At 37.2% G+C, this 21650-nt stretch overlaps 2 protein-coding genes across 2 annotated transcripts in view; both read right to left on the reverse strand.

Annotated features, from left to right (window-relative positions):
* The window catches only part of LOC128174829 (uncharacterized), a 218200-nt gene that overhangs the window by 54865 nt on the left and 141685 nt on the right, over positions 1–21650 (reverse strand). The gene's annotated exons all lie outside the window — the stretch shown is intronic.
* Positions 8439–10280, reverse strand: LOC128171101 (uncharacterized). Its single transcript, XM_052836854.1, has one exon. The coding sequence runs from the start codon at positions 10061–10063 to the stop codon at positions 9080–9082; it is 984 nt and encodes a 327-aa protein (XP_052692814.1). The 5' UTR covers positions 10064–10280; the 3' UTR covers positions 8439–9079.

The following is a 21650-nucleotide window of genomic DNA, read 5'->3' on the forward strand; positions in this document are numbered from 1 at the left end:
TGAAATTTTTTTGCATGACCACTGCCCAGAAACGGAGTTTCAAATCGGTTGTCGAACTTGTGGACGGATCTGTCGCTCAAAGGCATGTTTTGAAAGACATAGAAAACAAAGAGTCGTCAAAAAACAGAGTTACCCCCCTCCCTGTGATTTGTTTCATCAATGTAAAAAAATGCAGGGTCGTTCTACAATGCTGCAAACGCTCTCCAGACTTACACGTTTGTCAAGAATGGCAGTGCCCTAACTGTCTGGAGTATCAAATTGGAGAACATCATTGTTTTCAAAAAGCGTATGGGTCTAATTTAGAAAAGAGAAACAAGAAATTTATTTTCTACGATTTTGAGACGCGTCAAGATGACATCTTTCAGTGTGAGCAAGGATATCGACCGTCTCGTATCAGATGTGAGCAATGTGTCAAAAAACAACGCCAATGCCTAGACTGTAGACTCTGTAAGAATTGTCGCGATCCGTCCTGCGGTCTACAACAGCATAAAGTCAACTTTGCTGTGCTACAGACCTCCTGTCACATGTGCGAAAAAGAGGAACTAGTGGACGATGCCACCTGTAGTTGCTGTGGAACACGATGTCTTAAATGTTCCAGAACCTATAAAGGTGAATACGTGAACCCTCCCTGTCCCGATACGTGTGGAAAAAGAGAAGTTGTGTTTTCGGGTGATGATGCTGCCGAACGCTTTTGTTACTTTGTCACCAGCAAACACTGTAAAGATTCAATCTTAATTGCTCATAATGCAAAAAGTTTCGATTTATATCCCGTTTTAGAAGTGCTCATCGATCGTCACTCCATTCGACCTAGCAAGATTATTTACAATGGTTCAAAAATCATGTATATGCACATTGCCCAGAAATTAAATTTGACTTTTGTGGATTCCCTCAATTTCCTAACCATGAAGCTAGCCAAAATACCCGATGCTTTCGGTCTGCAGGAACTCTGCAAGGGATACTTTCCCCATTTGTTTAATACCAAAGCCAACCAAAACTACGTGGGACCGTATCCAGGATTAAAGTATTACGGATACGACTTCATGTCGGCCGGGGATCGGAAAAAGCTTCATGTCGGCCGGGGATCGGAAAAAGCTTGCAGAATGGCATGCAACGAAACGAGACGAAACCTTTAACTTTCGAGAAGAAATGTTGCAATACTGTCGGCCAGATGTGGATATATTGCGGCGGGGATGTTTAGAATTTAGAAATTTGATGATCAATGTGACAACTATCAAGGAAAGCACAGTCTTAGCGAACGGAACCGTCAAGACAACGAGCTCGATTGGAGTCGACCCATTTGATTATGTCACCATTGCCAGTGTCTGCATGGGGATATTCAAGACTCTCTTTTTGAAAGGAAAAAAACAAATAGAAATTACTAAAGATGGGAAATTCGACTTGTACGACATTTTTATTCAGAACAATTTAGAAGGGATCCGCCTCCATGATTCTTGGACGTCTCTCGTCGATTTACGTGAGGACGAGAGTGTACAGATAGGAAAACGACATTTCAAGAGCCCCATAGCAGTCGTACCATCTCAGGGATACACGAAACGTGACAATTACAGCAAGATTTCTATCCAATGGCTGGAATGGTTGATGGAAAAAGTCGTCAGCGGGGTAACTCTATTGCCATTTCCCACGCTCTCAATGGAGGTGAATATCAGGTGCCGGGGACCAATTATAGATGTGACGGATTTGCCAAGACTCCTACCGGCTAGGGAACCATTTATGAATTCTACGGTAAGAGCTTGTTATCTAACTCATGCCCCTTCCCCCTAAACTGGAGGGGGGGGGGGGGGGGGGCGGCGGCGGCGTACCTGAACTTAATTACGGATGAGTTGAGGATTTATATTGTTTTTATTTTGGTACAGGTTGTGTGTTCCACGGTTGTCCCACCTGTTTCCCGGACGATAGGAATACCATCAAACACCCATCTACCAATCAGACCATGAAAGAATTGTACGATATGACAATAAACAGAGAAAAGGAACTGAAAGAGCTTGGATACAAATTGGTCATTGTATGGGAGCATCAATTTAAATTTCAATTGGAGAAGAATGCAGCATTGCAACAATTCGTATCTACCCTAGATCTTCAAGACAGACTCGACCCACGTGACAGTTTTTTTTGGTGGCAGAACCAATGCCATTCAACTACATTACAAAGCCTCAGAAGACGAAACAATACAGTATTACGATTTTACCAGTCTTTATCCCTGGACCAACAAATACTGTCGCTATCCCGTTGGCCATCCGACCATCATCACGGACGATTTTCAGGGTTTGTCGCAATATTTTGGACTTGCTAAAATAAAAATTCTGCCCCCTAGACAACTTTATCATCCCGTGCTTCCATACAATTCGAATGGTAAATTAAAGTTTCCACTGTGTCGCACATGTGCGGACAGTGAAAATCAAAGCAAATGTACATGTTCTTTAGAAAAAAGAGCTATCACGGGCACGTGGTGTACTCCCGAAATTCAAATGGCAACGTCCAAAGGATACAAAATCTTAAAAATCTATGAAGTTTATCATTTTGCAGAGTCTTCCAAATACGATGTCGAGTCGTGTGAGGGGGGATTGTTCGCTCAATATGTGAACATGTTTTTAAAAATTAAACAAGAGGCTTCTGGATTTCCGGTAGGATGCGATACGGAAGAGGGCAAAAGAAAATACATAGGGGAATACAAAGAAAAAGAGGGCATCCAATTAGAGTATGATAAAATTAAAAAAAATCCCGGTTTGCGATGTTTAGCAAAACTTTGCTTGAATAGTTTTTGGGGGAAATTTGGTCAGAGGTTGGGCATGCAACAGTCTGTTTTCTTTCACGAATCAGAAGCCGAAAATTTTTTTCAAATGCTCTCAGATCCCACTAAAGTGCCTCACAATTTTCACATTGTTTCGACGAACATACTTCAATTAGAATGGAGTAACAACCCCTTATTTGCGTCATTTGACAACAAAACCAACATTTTCTCGGCCTCGTTTACGACCATGTGGGCTCGGCTGAAATTGTATGGGGTTCTCGACAAATTAAACGAGAAAGTACTCTATTTCGATACAGACAGTGTCATCTTCAAGACAAAAAGGTCGGACGACTTGAATTATCTCCCCATAGGTAATTACCTTGGAGAATTGACCAAAGAAATCTCCCCGGAAGACGGGTACATTGTCGAATTCGTTTCGGGGGGTCCTAAAAATTACGCTTACCGTACATTGTCAGGTAAAGAGGAATGTAAAGTTAGGGGTTTTACACTGAACTGGGCAAACTCAAAACTTATCAATTTCCATGCTATTAAGTCGATGATCTGTACCTCACATGACCGACAAATCGAAATTGTCAACCCTTGTAAAATATCTCGAGATAGTAGAAAGAGAAAATTGTTAAACAGGGTTGAAACTAAAAATTATAAAATGGTTTATACCAAACGGCGAATTCTTCCTAATTTAGACACGTTGCCATTTGGATTCTGAATGTAAGAAAAACCAGAATGTTTTATATGTCAATGTTTTATTGAATACACACACAAATAAAATGATCAAGACACTAGTATTTGTTGTTATTACATTGTCAATAAGTAAGCCAGGGAACATGTTTCTTCTTCCGGCGACTATTGGAAATTCCAGGAGGTTTCCCAACCTTCATCTTCTTCTTGGTGACATAACCTGTTCCAGCTTGTAACAAATAAGTTTTTTTTATTAAGTCACTGTCTGATTGTACTTGATTTTCTGGAGTTTGCCTAGAACTTTGATGATCGTTTTCTCGTGATGAAGTATCAACAGGTTCCAATTTTTGAAGTAAATGTTCATATTTCACTTTTGGTACGAGTATCATTTCCTTCGCCATTGCCCTTTTAGATGTTTAACAATAGGTTTAAGAAGAAGGGGCACTAAAGATATGTTTTTCAATAGCATGCGACGTTTCGCCTTGTTGCTGACTTCTCTGGATCCTAAGGATCGAATGTATGATTCGTAAGGTTTCAGTTGATTTATATACTTTTTCGTCAGGGGATAAGTTCCGGTGTAAATGTTAAGTGCTATTTCCCCAAGTACATCGTATTGTTCACTGGTCAAGGCTTTAACAATTACTTTTTGCTGGGCACTGTCTGCACTGACGAGAAAATTTAAGAAAGCCACCTGTTTCTTCACCGTTGGCTTCATTTTTAAATAATGAGATGAATACATCGATTCGTGCGTATTTATATCGGTTGGTAAATAATCATCTCTTCACCATGGAGAATGTGAGTTCTTAACTGGTACTCTCTATTTTGTGTAGGTTCCAGGCAAACATGTAAGTAACCGAAATTAGGTCGAGTCGCGGATTCATAGGCTGCTTTGAAAAACGAAACTTGTCCTGGTAAGATCTGAGATCCAAAGGTAATGATCTGTCGAGAATCACGGTAATTCTTAAATAAAATGACATTAAGACAGGGAAATAGTCCTCGCGTATTTTCCTGGAGGATATAGGTTCTGGGACAGCATCACGGTGGTCACGTTTCTATGATGAGATGTCACCGTGAACAAATGCACACAATCTTGAGATTGCGCAACTTGTAACATGAGATCATCCAACACCACTATAGTGTGATTTACACCCTCTGTGTACTGTTCTATGTCTTCTTCCGTAGGCAACCCTTGATGTAATGAAAAGTTTGGTATTGTCTTCTCCATTTCCTCGAACATGGGTTGATGTTCAGAATAAGCATATATTATTCTTTCAACAGGCATTGCAAACATGCCATTGGCGTTTTGTAAAAGTTTTTTCGTAAAATGCGTTTTACCGCTTTGAGTGCTACCACATATCAGAATGGTAGTTGGTGTCGAAAACGGAAGTAAGGATTGAGTATTCCACCAATCATTCACGCTCTCTGTTTCCATGTTTCTCAGTAGCCAAGTTTCCTCACACTGACGCTCAGCGTAGTGTTTCTTGGACATATATACTAACATTCTTATTCAATGGTCGCTTAAAAAAATAACTCCTGTATTTATGTTTTTATGATTATTTTAATGATACATTAAATACTCATGTATAAAACGTTTTACAAAAACATCATTAGATTGAATGTCTTTTGAAAATAAAGCATACACTTGATTTAGTGAGTTCTTAAAACACAATCTTGCAATCAAAAATACCAAAACGTAAAGTCCACACAAGTCGGAATTACGAGGCTGAAGTTGCAAAGATTTGAATTTACATTCTACACTGTTTTTCTTCAAAAAGTTTTGAATATCGTGATTGTAATCAGCTGGTGATTTTCCAAGGCTGTCAAAAAACTCTGCTTGGGATGGGCTGCGTATGATTATTGACACCCAATGTTCTCCAGGCATAGGTAAAGGTTGTGTATTGACGATGAAGGCACTTGGATAATGTGTAACGATTTGAGGTAATGTATTACTAGCAAATACACCTTTTACGTAGCGTCTTAAGCAGGGGTCCATTTTCACCATGTTCAGCAGCTGTGTTGAATTCATGGCTGAATGTAGTTGATGTCACGTGATTTGTCGACTTCCAGTAGAGATGAAAAGGTAGCAAACACAATGGCGTTAGTAGCTTTAGTTGTTGCTTGTTTGAATTTCAGCTCCAATCTGGTGTTTCCCCGACGAATCAGGTTTAAATACTCTTCTCCAAATCCACAAGGATCTATGGTAAAAACAAATAGCGAATATCCGTTTCCAAAATCATCACGAGTGATTATTAGTCCAGCGTCATTGTTCCATTTTCCAGAGGCTTCAAACAAACGGGTGTAAGCTGATGAATACAGTCCCGTTGAAAAATCTGTTTTGTCTACCGGGTACGCTTTCCCCGTTGATGTATACCCCAACGTCAGTTAACCCCATATGCTCAAAATTAAAAGGATTGGCCGTGTAATCTCCATTGACGGCTTTCTGGTCCACCAAAGCTACCACGATGCGATCAGGGACCGCCTGAGGAAAAATGTTGTCCCAGTAAAACTCTGTGGATCCTTTAGGAATAGTATTCATTTTCAATTCATTTCGCATAATGGTATACTTCACAGAGGTTGCTTCTATCTGTTTACTGTGGTTCAACAGAACACCGGGATCTACTCGCACCTTGGCCACTTTGTACACGACGTCCAGCAACTCTAATTTGTAAGCCGGTGAAGAGTCAGCAGACATGATGAAAAACGGGGCACTGGATCTAAAAAGTTTGATGTAAATGTCTACCCCGTTTATCAGATATTTATCTATATCAAATATGTCCTCCATCAGGTTTCCCTCTAGCTCAAAGACTGCACTTTGCTGTGTGTATCCATATCGCAGGACCAGTCCAGTATTCCCTCCATTGTATGCATTGGCATCACCGAGATTTCCCTCTTCTTTATAGAATAATTCTGATTGTTTCTGTGAATTGAGTTCATCTTTCCCACTGAACAAAATTGTCTTGAAATAAGCCTTCCACGGATAGTTGTTCGTATTGAAAGAAACTAGTTTGTTGTTCAAATAGACATCCATCTGGGAGAACATACTCTGAAGGGGCAAATTTACAATGCCTGTTTTTTCATCACTGGTCAGAGCCGTTCCATCTGCTTTCAAAATTCGGGCTTTTACGTACAATTTACTTCTCTTTAAATCGACGTATTCTGCTCCCGAACCAGATACTACGATTTCAATGGGTGTATCTGACACTCCTATGCTAGAAATCGGTCTTGCTTCTGTAAAATACACTTTTTCGACCGCTACCTGATTGTTTAGAGACGCAAAAAGAGACAGTTCCATGGGTTGAGCTATGTCTTTATTATCACTGCTTAAAAATGCCATTTCTATTGTTTAAAGATACTTCTGTAACTGTCAATTTTAAACTGTTTTTTGGTTCTTGATTGTGCTTTCTTGCCTGGTACAACTCGATGTTTCTTAACTGACTTCTGCTTTGTCTCTCCTGACGCTTTTCGTCGTTTTACAGGTTTAGATGACTTTTTTCTCTTCCTTGGATTTTGAGGTGTTGTTAGATTTCTTTGAAGGAATGGCAGAAGATTGTGAATGTGGCCGTTTTATACTTCCATGCACCTTGACGAATGGGGCGCCCTCTTTAACATCTTTGGCATGTTCGACTTTGGCTCTTTCCTCCACGGCAGCTACGGGGGTCATTTGAGTGCTGGTTTGTTGTACTGGTTTTAATTGTGAGTGAGGTCTCAACGGAATGACGTAAGACTTGTAACTTTTCACGCCTCTCCCAAGTTGTTTAGGTTTGTATCTATAAGGGTTAAACTTTTTCTCTGCCATGTTCTTGTAAAAAGCTTCCCATATTCTGGGATCACTGACGTAAGTCTGACTATTCATGGTAACAGAACGTAAGGAAACTGTTACGGTCACCGGTCCGTCTAAGAATGACACTAAGTTCCAGTCTCTGTCTGTAATATATATGCCAATCTGCTGCAATTGCCCGATTTTTACTGGAATGTAATACGGTAGTGTGTAAGTAATATTACCTGGTTTCTGCCCCAGGTATATGCGTCTTAGGAGGGGTGCTTCTTTTGCACCAATAAGAGTTTCTTCACAAATATCACAGCACACAAACAGCTCGGATTTCTTCTTCTCGGACGTAATCCAAATCTCTGAGGAAAATTCTGTCAGAGCAACAGTCCAATATCCGTCGAATTGAATCTGTTTATTCAATTGAACTCGATAGCTATTCGGTTTATTGTCAAATTAATCAGAGCTGTCTGTAGACGTCAACACCATCCGAACGCTCATTTTGAATGAACACATTTTTGCAGAAAAAGAGGCATTTTATTGTTTTTCCAGAGAGTTTTCTAGAATCCATGAATTGAATTTCCTCGGCTATCCTTCCCATTTTACAAACACTTCTTTGGTTTTTCCACGACCCCTCCTTTTCAGTATTTTGTCCACTCTATAGGTAACATCCTCAGACTTGACAACTTTTTGAAGCTCAGATTCGTAGAAGGTACCTTCTATAGGATCGTCTGCCCAATCTTTTACTTTGTATACAGGTATTTTACCCCCTTTGTATCTTTTACTCACTTTGAAAAATTCTTCGGTCCATTTCTGTTGGTAATCTCTTTGAAAAGGGTGCTTAAGCTGTGATATTCTGACAGTATCTCCAACTTTTAACTTGAAAAATGGTTTTACCCTTTTTTCGTTGTTTTCTTTGACTTAAGCAGATTCATTTTTAGCGGGTCTGATTTTGTTTTTCTTCCCGAGAGATAAGCATCGAGTCTTATTTCATCAGCATTCCCCTGATTGACAGTGGCTGGGGCATTACCACCCAACGATCTGTGAGGTCTGTTGTTGTAGCTTTCCACCAAGTCTTGTAACACATTCACAAATCGGTAAGTTCTGTTTTTCATGAAATAGCGATACATAAGGTTCTTCATAGTACGGATCACTCTCTCGGCATAGTTTGCTTTGGTCTCATGTTGCGTGTATATGACGTTAATTCCTTCTTTTTTCAGATATGCCTTTACCCAACGATTTTTGAATTCGCTACCTTTGTCTGTTCTAAGAGTGTGTGGTTTTCGTTCAGTTTGAAAAACTGATTTTAGACCATCGATAATGTTTTGATGATGTTTATTTCTTAGGGGGATTTTAAATAAATATCGACTAAAAATATCAATTAACACCAATAAGAATTTGTAGCCGTCGTTGTGGGACGAGATATTACTGACGTCAGCTAAGTCACCATCCCACATTGAGTCGATTGTGTTCACTATCACTTTAGAGCGCGGGAATGTCTTACGAATTGGCTTATAAAGACTATAAGGGTCTTCGTTGTTAAAAAATTGTCTAATTCTCCGCCTGCCAGTCTTGTATTTACCTTCTTGTTTAACGGCTTGATACAACTTTTCGGGACCTGCAAATGCTCCCGGTTTACCGGGAGTGTAGTAGAGTTCCTTTAAGTAATCCGTGTAGTTTGACATACTGAGATACACTAATAATCTAAGTTCTCTATTCACATCTTTTATATTCAAGTAACAAACAATAAAACAGACAACTTGTTCATTTTTTTAATTTTCTGTAAGAATGAAAAAATACATGAATTGATATATACAATTATTCTTTCATTAATTATTTTGGATTCAGTATGCATGACCATAATGTCAATCAAGATCACTCTCAATTGATTCGGTGTCCTGTAAATCGCCCACATTGCATTCCATGGACCTATTGTCTTGGTCATCGTAACCGAACGGGGTACATTCAGTACAGTTTAACATCCCAATCTGATTCTGATGAGAATCGCTAAACATGCAGAGTTCGGTATCTTGTAGTTCTGGAACACATTCATTTATCTCGTTGAGAGCATCTCTAAGTCTGACTAATTTGTTTCTGATCAATGTGACTCCTTTCTTTGTCGGTATGGGTTCTGGGGCATCGTCGGGCTTCCAAAAGTGCCTTATATCCACTGTAGGGTAACCTGATGACAACGAAACAAACACGCCACCGCCAATATGCCACTGTACTTCTCCATCCTCTCTTCCAACGTTGTCTATGAAGTCTTGGATATCTGGTAAAAGGGATTCAAATTTTAACCAACGAGCCAATGTAAAGGTAACTCCTTTCTTGGTGGCAATGAGACGACCGTGAGATTCTGCGAGATGACGGATGTGAACATAAAGCGTTCCCTTGAAAGACATGACGGTGAGAAACAGGTCATTCAAGTCGTCCAGACCTATCCTACATCTTGGCTCCTGAGACTGTTGGTGTGTAGCTTTCTTTGATTCGTTTCTGGAATCCCGTATTTCTTTGGTAGGGATGACCAACGATCTTGCCATGGCTAATTTTTTTTCGTATTCAGACTTCGTTTCATCGTCATTGTTCATTAAGAGTCTCGATAAATCAGCTTGATTGGCTTTCATTAATGCCACTCTGAGACCCATAAAAGCCCTCGATCCTCGGCGTAAAATGATACTAATCAGTTTTCTGTTTTGGTCATAACTGGTTTTCGCGGCTTCTATCTGTTGTCTCATTTCATCTGTTATTATGTTTGATGCGTACATATGTTCTGCTACTCGAATCGCCATCATCTTCTTCACCAATGTGGAGTAGTTTGCTTTAATAAGGTTTTGATGTTTATTCTCCATATCTGTTCGCAGCAGCAAGAATCTCGCAAGAAAGAAAATAAACTTGTATCCTCTCTGAGACTTGCTCAGGACTGGTGAATATCTTTCAAATCGATAAAGTTTATATAAGATTTAATCACGTGGGTCTATGACTGTATACTCCCACTTGACTGTGTACTGCCCCAATGACTGTGTACTGCCCTCTCGATTGTGAGGCATTGGTGTAGGTGGGGTTCTGGGTTTCACTGTTAAGTGCACATGTTTTCAATTTTTGAAGAAGCATGGGTAATAAGACATCCTCTGTTTGTTGAATTCTTGTCTTAAAATGAGCTCTATCTATGGCATGTTGCATCCAAATCCGGTCATTAAATTTAAGGCAGCCGCTCCCTTTTTGCATCTCTAATATGTTTTGAACTGTGGAGAGTATTTTTTAGGCATAACACGGCGTTTCAATATGTATTCTATAGATCCCCAACTGTCTGCTATGGAATACGCCTTTTTCATTTTTTCTTTAAAATCAGCTATGCAATCCTCCTTTTTGTCAAACCATTGACTTTCTAGTAATGTCCATTTTCTCTCGTTTCTTCTTAAAGCGTTCCAGGCTAAAATTTTCCATTTGTATTGCTTTTCCTGAGTTTCCATTTTTTATAACAACACGAGTAAAATGTATGCGGTATTTATTGATATTTTCTGTGACGTCGGTGACTGTGTACTCACCCTTGACTGTGTACTTACCCCTTGACTATGACCTCAATTACATTGTGGGTGTAACTGTTACCCACCCACATTGAATGTGTACTCGCCCCTTGACTGTGACCTCAATTATGACCTATGTGGGTGGGGTCTGGAAAACCCCATGACATCATCGTGACTGTATACTGACTGTGTACTGTCCCCCTTACTACTACTATTCCAAAAGAACGTGTATGTACTTATTTGTGTTATATTAATATTTTTGAAAATCTTAAATCATTCATTCTGAGTCATATTAAATTCAGTTTGCATGTAAAGTTTCCCAGTAAAAACTTTTGTAGCATAGATACATACTTATGTCTTTTGTTTTATACATAGTTTGAAATGGAAACCCGTCAAGGGATCACCCCACCGCCCCAAAGACCGACTGCACCACCCCCGCCACCCCAACCTAGGTCTTTACCAGAGCCACCCCCGCGGGCGCCTCCAGCCAGGTCTCTGGCACAGCCACCACCGCGGGCGCCTGCGGTGGGGATATATAATCTCCGCTCAGCAAAGAGGTAATTCAATGTTTAAAGTTTCTCTCTCTCTCTCTCTCTCTCTCTCTCTCTCTCTAATACCAATGTATTTTTTTACATGAAAATATGAACAAGCTCTTAACATTTCTCTTTCAAAATATGACGAACTATATTTTTAATTTTCATTTTTTTTCAAAACCAATTTTATATATATATTTTTTTTCTCTTAAATTTCAGACCTAGTACAGAGTAGATGGTGTTAACGGTGCATCCACAATGTCTGCAAGAAGAATTCTTAGAAAATACACCCGCAATGTGTTCAAGAAGAAGATTGTTTTTTTATATAAATAATTAAATCTGTTTTACATGATTTCAGTATTTTCTTCTTATTTTTTATAATGAACAGGAAGGAATGTCATGCGCGGATCCAAGAAAAAAAATCGAAAGGGGGGGGGGGGTGGACAGTTATTTGATTTTACCCGGGGATTCGAGGAGTATTTTTTGAAATTTTATGAATGCTGTGCAGTGATCCGTCCGCAAGTCGTAAAATTATAGAGGTTTAACCCTCCAAGTAAAGTTTACCAATGTTCTCGTAATGGAATCATTGATATATGATAAAGGAAAAAACACATTTTTAAAAGATCACATTGACAATTTATTCACATTAAATTGTACAACAGTTATTTCTTTTCTTCGTCCACGCAGTCCTGTGATCTGAAATATAAATTATTGTAAAAAGTCGTTACGAATACTACAAAACAATGATGCAATGAGAGACAATAAATACAATTTAAGTGAATGAACTTACAATGGGATCTCGTCGGACTCTGAGAGGTGAAGTACATCATCATCAAGGATGATAAAAGGGTTATTCCTGTACTCTTCCGGAAGCTGCTCCGACTTCCACGGAGTATGTATAAAAATTGCACAACAGTGCGTTCAAATGAGGTGGTGTTTCCGCCAATCATCACAACTACAAGTAGAAAAGGAAAGTTGAATTTGACAACTCGGACCATGAGGAAACTACTTCCTTAATGTTTGCTGAAAAGTCGTTGGGAGTTTCATCGCATGTTATTTCAGTATTAGCTATTTATAATGGTATAATGGAAAGTAGCTAAATTTTTAAAAGATATAATAGTCAAATTAGTTTCGACATTAATAACAGAGACAGCATTTTATTATGAAATTAATTTTTTTAAATTTCTAACAGAAACACAATTTGGAATTGTAGACATTAGATAAAAGTACATTTATAATGAAGTTATTTCAAGTGATTATTTTTTTTCTTTGATTTGTCATAAACTGTATCACATTGTATTTTATTAACACTATCACCAAATATTGTAGACAGTTCTCTTAGCACTTGTATTGGGTAAACCTACCGCACAATCTTCAACATTTCAAAAAGTCGTTGATAGTGGAAAGAAACCGTTTTGTATGCCATTTGTATGGTTTTTAAAAATTATTTTTGCAAGTATATTCTTATAGTATTCAAGTATTGCTTGGTTGCAAATGTTTTCATTGTGAAGTAATTGATTTTCTAAGAAATACAACTTGCATATGAGCAATATAATGAATTTAAACATCATAGTTCTTTAAATGTTTCCGTTAGTTTTTTCATTTGTATTATTTTTTTTAGATGCGTCAGACCGACTTCAGGACGTTACCGTCACTGTTGGTCTAATGAATATCATAAATAAACTAGACTTTGACCCTTGCGAACACAGGTTGACATTGCATATGATATCGGGCATTAACGAAACAAGTGCATCTACACATCGTATAATTGACATTTATATAACCAAGCTTTAGGCCTACAATAATGCTAATAATTTCACTACACTCTGCTTAGTAAGAATAATGTAACTGTGTCTCGGGACAGGCCTTCACGACAGATAAAATGCATCCCATATACCCGTAATTTTGCAAAAAAATTCAGAATCGCTCCTACACGATTTTTGAAAAATTAATGCAGCTGCATTGAAAATAACAGTCAAATTATTTATAACAAACCATTTTGAAGCTGTAAATACCTCTCATCAAAAAATTTAAATTCATATAAATGAAGAATTCAACACCCTTTCACAGACGTTTTTACTCGCTTCGAATTTACACACCATGTTGATATTCGGAACTCTCGGGAATTTTTCATATAAAATGCACAGAGTGAGAGTCATCTTCCGTATTTTCTTTGATGAACAAAATATATGACAAATGATCAATGAAAATTTACACATATTTGTAATATCGTTTTTGAGTTTATTCATTCAAATGTGATATTATGCAAACATAAAGGACCTTCCGTGATTTAGCGTGAATGCAATACGCATGTGTAAGATTGTAAAATCCAAAAAATCCAGATGATTTCCGGATTTTGAAAAGGAATATTCGTCGATTCTTAGTTAGCGAAGCTTGATTAAGAAAAAATTTTAAAAAATGGGTAATCTGCAAGTACCAATGATGTTAAAAATATATAAACTAAAAGAAAGAACTCTTCCGATTCCTTTTTATTATAGCCCAAACATGCGAGTCTATTATTTTAATATAGTAGTATAGATTCTGGTCTAAAACGATACCGTATAATGCTAAATATTTGCGCGTTTCAAACTTTTCCGGTTAACTCCTTATTGATAATACTAATCAACATTAATAAATAATCACGAATTATGCATGGATATCAGCATGGTTGTATTTTTTAAATACAGTAGTAGAGGTGTTTATCTAAAACGAAAAATAATTTTAATTTGGTCTCACAAATTATCAGGTCAAAAAAGTTAAAATATGCAGTGGTTGAGTTCACTGAAGAAGATGAAAGTTGAGGTGGTACATGTACCAGTGGGATGGCTAGCAGTTGATGGAAATAAATGTTACTGGCCAAACATAAGATCAACAGCAAAAATATCGTCCTTAATAAAGGCTGATGTAGCACCTAAGGACGACCTTAAATTGCTTCCAATCAGAGTCCTGGCCGAAACAAGAATGTTTAGAGAAACACAGAAATTATGCATGACCATCTTAATTTTGCTACCGGGGGTAATTAAAGACATCATTTTGTAGCTGACTATGAAGATGCTCGAAAGAAATGCTCGAGGCCACCTATACATTTGATCTTCAGACGGATGTAGAGGACGCAACGCCAAAAAAAAGCCAAAAGGTATGTTCTTATATTTCCTGAATATTAATTCACTAATGATTATGTTGATATTTTCATTGAATTGGTAAATATTTGTATTGAAACACATTCAATATCAGGCCAAACCTACGCTTTATCCCCTCGGAATCAGAGGAGGAACCTCTTACAGGCACGTAGCATCGGGGGGGGGGGGGGGGCAGCAGCAACAATTTTCTTTTAAAATTTACATATAAAAAAATTGAATTATTATGGAGTTGCCCCCCCCCCCTTTCTTGGGAGCATGTAATAAAATTGATATAGAAATAAGGAAATGAGTAGAGAAATTGAAGTTATATACTACGCCATTTTTACAGCAGCAACAGAGAAAAGATTATTCAATTGTTTGGAGAAATTGCTCACAAACGTTGAAGAACTAAAAGTGCAAACAAACATCAATACCAGGTTGCTTCAAAGAATGAATGCAAAAATTGAAGTGGTTAATGGTCGCAATTGTGAGGACCAAGAAACTTCAAGCTCAATAGAAATATATTTTCCACTAAAGACAAAGGAGAAGCTTGAGACACTAGAGGATCTTCTTTTGAGCTGCGAAACCACTTATTAACGTAGTAAGTAAATGAACCTCTGTTGCAAACACCATCCTATTAATTTAAATTAATAATGGTAACATATTTAATAGCTAGATCGATTTCCCAGTATTAATCGTGTATGAAAAAAAGTCAGTAGTTAAAATGGTGATTATAACTTGTTTATAACATTTTTTTTTAATCTGATGATAAAGGTTAGGTCTCTTTCTACAATTGTAGGAGAGAACATAAAGACAAATGTTTGACGACGTCTTGCCTACATGTTTTCAACAGATTTTGCAAAAGCAATCAATTGGATCGGAAATGGTGGGAAAACGGCATTTTCTACCTTGAAAATAAAAGATGTCTAGACAGGTAAGTTGATTCATGTTTCATTAATTCTAATCAAAATTAATTTGATTCTTAAATATGTGTACACTTGAAGTGACTTTGTAAATGTCACAAAGAAATTAATTTTCATCAAAAGAATAATTTATTCTGAATTTTCCATTTGCAGCTACAGTTCGGAAAAACAGATTATGTTCATCGGCAACGGACTCGGAAATATTCGAAGTTGCTAAAAACTGGTTTAGATTCGAAAGCGACAGGGATGGAGGGCGTAAGACGGGAGAAGAAAAAAAGAAAGAAAACGAAATGACTGATCAACTAAGTGTGGAGGATCAGACCCAACATTGAGCAAACATTTCACTTTAACTCCATGCAATTTGTTTTGAAAACGAGTAACAAACATCAATGTCATCATTATTATCAGTTCATTATACCCGCACTTTCTAAAGAAAGTTCGGGTATATTGTTGTTACCCTGTTCCGTCCGTCCGTCTGTCCGTCCGTCCGTCTGTCACGTTTTACTTTCTCAAACTGCTCTTACATCTTATAAACCAGCAAACTGAACTCTTGGAATTTGATTTGGGGTATCATGTTGTTTTGTAAAAAGGTTTCAAAAATTCTCTGTTAGTCCTGGGGGTCAAATAATTGGTAAAAAATGACGTTTTTTCACAAAAAACCTTCTTCCTCGAACTCCTACATTTTCAAAAGTAGACAAATCATCTTTTGGAATATGTTTTAGGGTATCCTATAGATGCGCAATAAGGTTTCGGAATTTTCAATTTTGTCCTGGGGGTCATTTAATGGCTAAAAAATGACGTTTTTTTTTTTTTTTACAAAAAAACTGGTTTAAAAAACGTCATTTTTTTTTAAGCAGTAGCCAAATGATCTTCTAGAATATGATTGGGGGTGTCATATTGAGGCATGATCAGGTTCCAGAATTTTTTTTTTTATTAAGGGGATCAGTGGGCAACAAAAAATGACGTTTTTTGGAGAAAAAAAAATATGGTTCCCAGAACTCCTCTTACAACTTTTGGAGTAGCTACGTCATCTCTTTGGATATAATTGGGGCTGTCCTATAGATGTGCAATTAGGTTTTCAAAATTTAAATTTCATCCTGGGAGTCAAATAGTAGCAGAAAATTGACGTTTATCACTAAAAAAACAAGCATTGATCCAAGAGCTCCTCTTATGATTTAATGGATAGACAATCATATCTTGGGATATGATAGGGACTGTTCTATAGATGTGCAGTAAGGTTTTCAAAATTTAAATTTCATCCAGGGAGTCAAAATGTAGCAGAAAATTGACGTTTATCACTTAAAAAAAAACACAGATCCTAGAACTCCTTTTATGATTTAATGGATAGACACATCATATCTTGGGATATGAAAGGAACTGTTCCATAGATGTGCATTATGGTTTTGAAAAATTAAATTTAACCCTGAGGCCCATTACCTACCGGTATATACCTTTTGATGCCGTTTTCGAGATATTCGTGCACTTCCTGTTCAAGGGGGGTCATGACCACTCCCGGGGCCCATGACCTACATACCGTTTGATGCCCCTTGACACAAGGAACAAGAATATATATGGTTTAAGGATGGGGATCTCAACTGTTTTGAAGATATTAAGGGACTTGCTGTTTGAGGGCATCAGGACCACCCACAGGGCCCATGACCTACATAACATTTGATGCCCCTTGACATCAGAAACATGAATATATATGGTTTAGGGGTCATGTTTATAACAGTTTCTGAGATATATGGTAATTTCAAATTCCTTGGGGGTGGGGATGACCCCAGAGGTCAGATCTAACTAGAGGTACTGTGAGCAAGCTCACAATTGATACCCCCCGCTAAGAAAAAAATCATAACGCGTGTATTTTTGCTATTATAGAAAATGTTGGATGAATCTATTTCACTGTCCATTTTCAATAAATAACAACTGCTTTATTTTTGAAAACTGTTACTGTAGATTCCTTATTTTACGCGAGTACTTAATTCCGCGATTCAACGGTTTTCCATCAAATCGCGAGAACATAAAATCGCGAATGCCGAAATTTTGTCATTGTTTCATGTATTTTACATATGTCTAAAAATTAAAAGCGAGATTTTAAAATTCGCGAGACGGGCTTCTCGCGATTTTACGCGGATATTAATTCCTCGCGTTTAATTAGGAATTTACAGTAATTTTCAGGTTCTAATATTTCCATTAATACAAGACATGACACAGACAGAATTTAGCTTTTTTGAAACAATGACCTTGAACTTTCTCAATTGACCTTGTGTCAAGGTCATGACACACCCTTTAATCATAAGCAATCTTTGTGTGAGGTAAGAACTTCCAATGTTTCCCCATAAGAAAGATATGGACCGGACACGAATTTTGCATTTTTTCTGCCAGTGACCTTGACTTTGCCCAAATGACCTTGGGTCAAGGTCATGACACACCGTTAGTCTTTGTGTGAAGTAAGAACTTCCAATGTTTCCCCATAAGAAAGATATGGACCGGACACGAATTTTGCACTTTTTCTGCCAGTGACCTTGACCTTGCCCGAATGACCTTGGGTCAAGGTCATGACACACCCTTAGGTCATACGCAATCTTTGTGTGAAGTAAGAACTTCCAATGTTTCTACATAAGAAAGATATGGACCGGACACGATTGCACAGACAGACGGACAGACAGACAGACAGACAGACAGACAGACGGACAAGGTGATTCCTATATACCCCCCCCCCCCCCCAAACTTTGTTTGCGGGGGGTATAATAAACCCTATATATTGCCAGTAACAGCCAATATATGATTATGAAAACCCTATATTATTATCTTTGTCCATTTTCAAGAGAGTCTATGATTCTTCCTATAAGGTTCAATGTTAGACCCCACAACCTTTTGACACCCCCTCCCCCCCCCCCCCCTCCCCCGAAAAGTGGTTGTCTAACCCAAAATGAGAAAAATCAAACCAGGGTGCACAACTAGATTTGCAGGCCTATCATATCCTAGAGTTTTGTACAATTATGTTCAGCCATCTCTGAGAAACAAGTTCAGAGCGGGAAAGAAGAAAAAGAAGATAAAGAATATATACATGTATGAAGAACCGTACAAAAACAATAATTCTCCAAACTTCATTCAGGAGACTTAATAATTAATAAAGATTAAATAGAGATAGGATCATCAAACATCAATAATTTAAAGATAATTGACAATTTCTGATTCTAAGTGGGTCAGGATGACCCCTTAGGGTCATGACTTACATGCCATAATGATCTGATGCGCCTGCATGACCTAAGGAGGAATAATATCTTTGGATTAAGGTTGGGATCTCAATGGTTTTTATGATATTTGATAATTTCAGGAAGAGCACTTGGGATCATGACCTACATACCATCTTAAATGCCTTGAACAAAGAAACAATAATATAATATGTACATGATGAATCAATTTAAGAACCCAGATATAGATCAATCATCTGTTTTGTAATACTTCCTATGTATATATACATGTACATGTATTAGTTTGTGTTTTGTTCTATACTATTCATGTTCATGACTGTAGTATGGCTTAGTCTTATTTTAAATTACATTAAAAAATTGTCAAATATATGACTTGGAACCCCCACTCCCAAAAAAACTCAAATATAAACTGTTCTCTCTCTCCCCCCCCCCCCCCCCCCTCCCTTGTCGAATAATCTATTAAAATCAAAATATAATTTGGGTGTCTAAAAACTTTTATAAACTGGTAAAAAATGTTATTCTTAAAAAAAATTACAGAACACCTTGCATAATTGACAAATGATCTATTGAGATACGATCAGAGGTCATATTTCTACCTTGGGATCAATAAGTAGTATTCATTGACAAGTTAAAATTAATTAATAACAATAAATGATTCAAATTATAAATGTTTATACTCCACATTCATCCCCCCCCAATCTAACCTGCTTATAAAGATTCAGTCTTCTTAATACATTCTTACATGTGTACAGTAGCAAATTTTAAATCATTTCTTGATTGCTTTTTCTCTCGTGATTCACATTAACATTTTGGAAATTGCTTAATTCAATTTTTAAGATTTATAAACAAAATGTTATATGCATCACTGCCATGTGTATTCACCTATTTGGGGCAATTGTAAAGTCTCCTAAACAAAGCAGTGACATCATTAGGCTAAGAATTACCCACATGGATCAAACACTACTGTATAACATATGAATAAGATAAAATACATTATTATTTCTAGTTCTAAAATGTCAGGGTGTCTCCAAGGGGGCATAATCTTACAAAACAATTATACGCGCAATGACACAAAGAGCAAAAATAAATTAAACGGTTTAGGGATGAGGATCTCAGATCTCAGAAGTTAACAAAATATACAGTGTATCATATCATTTCCTATTTCATAAAGGCGGGGGGGGGGGGGGGGGGGGATGGGGTTTAAAGACAACACCTGGGAGTCATTAATGTACTTTACACCAGTTGATGCATCATAATGACTTTAGAAGATATTTTGTATTTTCCTGTTTCGTGGGGTCAGAACAGTCCCATAAGGTCATGACCTACATTGTATTTGATGCATTATAATACATTAAGAAAGAAATACTCCCTCCTTCCTATTACTACTCATATAAAAAATATAAGTGTCTACACTTACTTACATATGTAATACATAAATTTAATAAGAAATTGTTTATACAGGGTCAATATGGGGTCAACTCAACAGTGCATGCAGTCTGACAAATGAAAAAAAAACTTTTGCAACTAAAATGACAGAAACTTTACAAATGCGATAGGATAGGTAATGATGATAAGCTTATTTATATATTAAAAGATGATGATAAAGTATGCTGTCAAAGGGAGATTACATTTAGAAAGTGAAAGTAGAACTTATATACATGTGTATGTATGCTGAGGAATCCCATGCTGGCATCTTATTATCTTGTGCTACTGCTACTACATGTATTATGCTTACCTAAATTGGTCAACATCATAATGATAATCCAATTAAAACACAATAATGAATTCCTTTAGCTGATCTTAACTACCGTAATCCTTTTCTGCATACGGAAAACACAGACATGTATGTATGGGTGTTGCTAAAACGCGGATCGGAAAACGGAACGGAATGGAAAATATCATCACGTTTATAGTCTCGTTCAAGCAGACGCTCGGCTGTCTCCGTAAATCTCTGCTCGTCGAAGATTTACGGAGACAGCCGAGCGTCTGCTTGAACGAGACTATCACGTTTATCGCTTAAAAAGGGTATAGACTGGCCAGAAACGATTTACTTTGTATCTTTTATTTATATCTAATGAATGATTATCAACATGTTGCTATCTTATTAATATTCATATGAATGTCTATCAATTATAGCATTGTATTCATTCGGCTTTAGTTGAGTACGAAACGGAAAAATTAAATGTATACGAATTGTGAAACATTAACATGATTAAACGAGCAAATTAGCTATAACGTTTTACTTATTTCTCTTACATGGTCACAGGATGAATGACCATCTTTAAGTCCTCCTTAAAGATAGCTTAAAGGTGTTTAAAGGTAGCTTAAAGACGATCTTTAAGCCACCTTTAAGCTACCTTTAAGCTATAAGTATTGCTTAAAGGTGGCTTAAAGAAAGCGTAAAGATGGCTTAAAGGCAGCTTAAAGACCATCTTTAAGCCACCTTTAAGCCACCTTTAAGGACAACTTATAGGTCCTTAATGTCCAAACTTCTTTAAGCCACCTTTAAGCCACCTTTAAGCTACCTTTAAGCCACCTTTAAGCCATTAAAAAAAAATTAATTCAATATTGTGCTTAATTTCCAACAAAATGTATTAACTTCATGAAAGAAAAGGTATTAAAACGGTTTTTGTTCTAGAAAGAAAAATGAAAAAAAAACACAAAAAAAAACCGGCCACGGCGAGAATTGAACCCGGGACCCTTAGCTTACTAGCATCACCACACATCCTCTGCGCCACGGCAACTTACATACATATGAGCGTTTTTATATTCTATATATCAGTGGATACGGAATCACTGTATTGAATGTGTTTGCTTGAAAAGATTTTGACAAACCATTCAGTTTGTAACAATCAATTATATCTAATTTATAAATTAAATAAAATAAAAATGTAAGAAAGAAAATGAAATCATTTCTTTTATTAAATGCATTGATACTATTAGGGTATTTGTTCAATTTCCCGCAATTTCCCGGTTTTCATGATCGCGGCGCCGTTCCAATATGTTTAAATATTTACATGTAATTGTATGTACATGTACATGATTTTTAAACTATCAATTCTATAACAAACAAAATTACCAATTACCGGTGACGTATTTACTGCATGTGGCAATTGCAA

Source organism: Crassostrea angulata, chromosome 2 (assembly GCF_025612915.1).
Source record: "Crassostrea angulata isolate pt1a10 chromosome 2, ASM2561291v2, whole genome shotgun sequence".
NCBI classification, from domain to species: domain Eukaryota; kingdom Metazoa; phylum Mollusca; class Bivalvia; order Ostreida; family Ostreidae; genus Magallana; species Magallana angulata.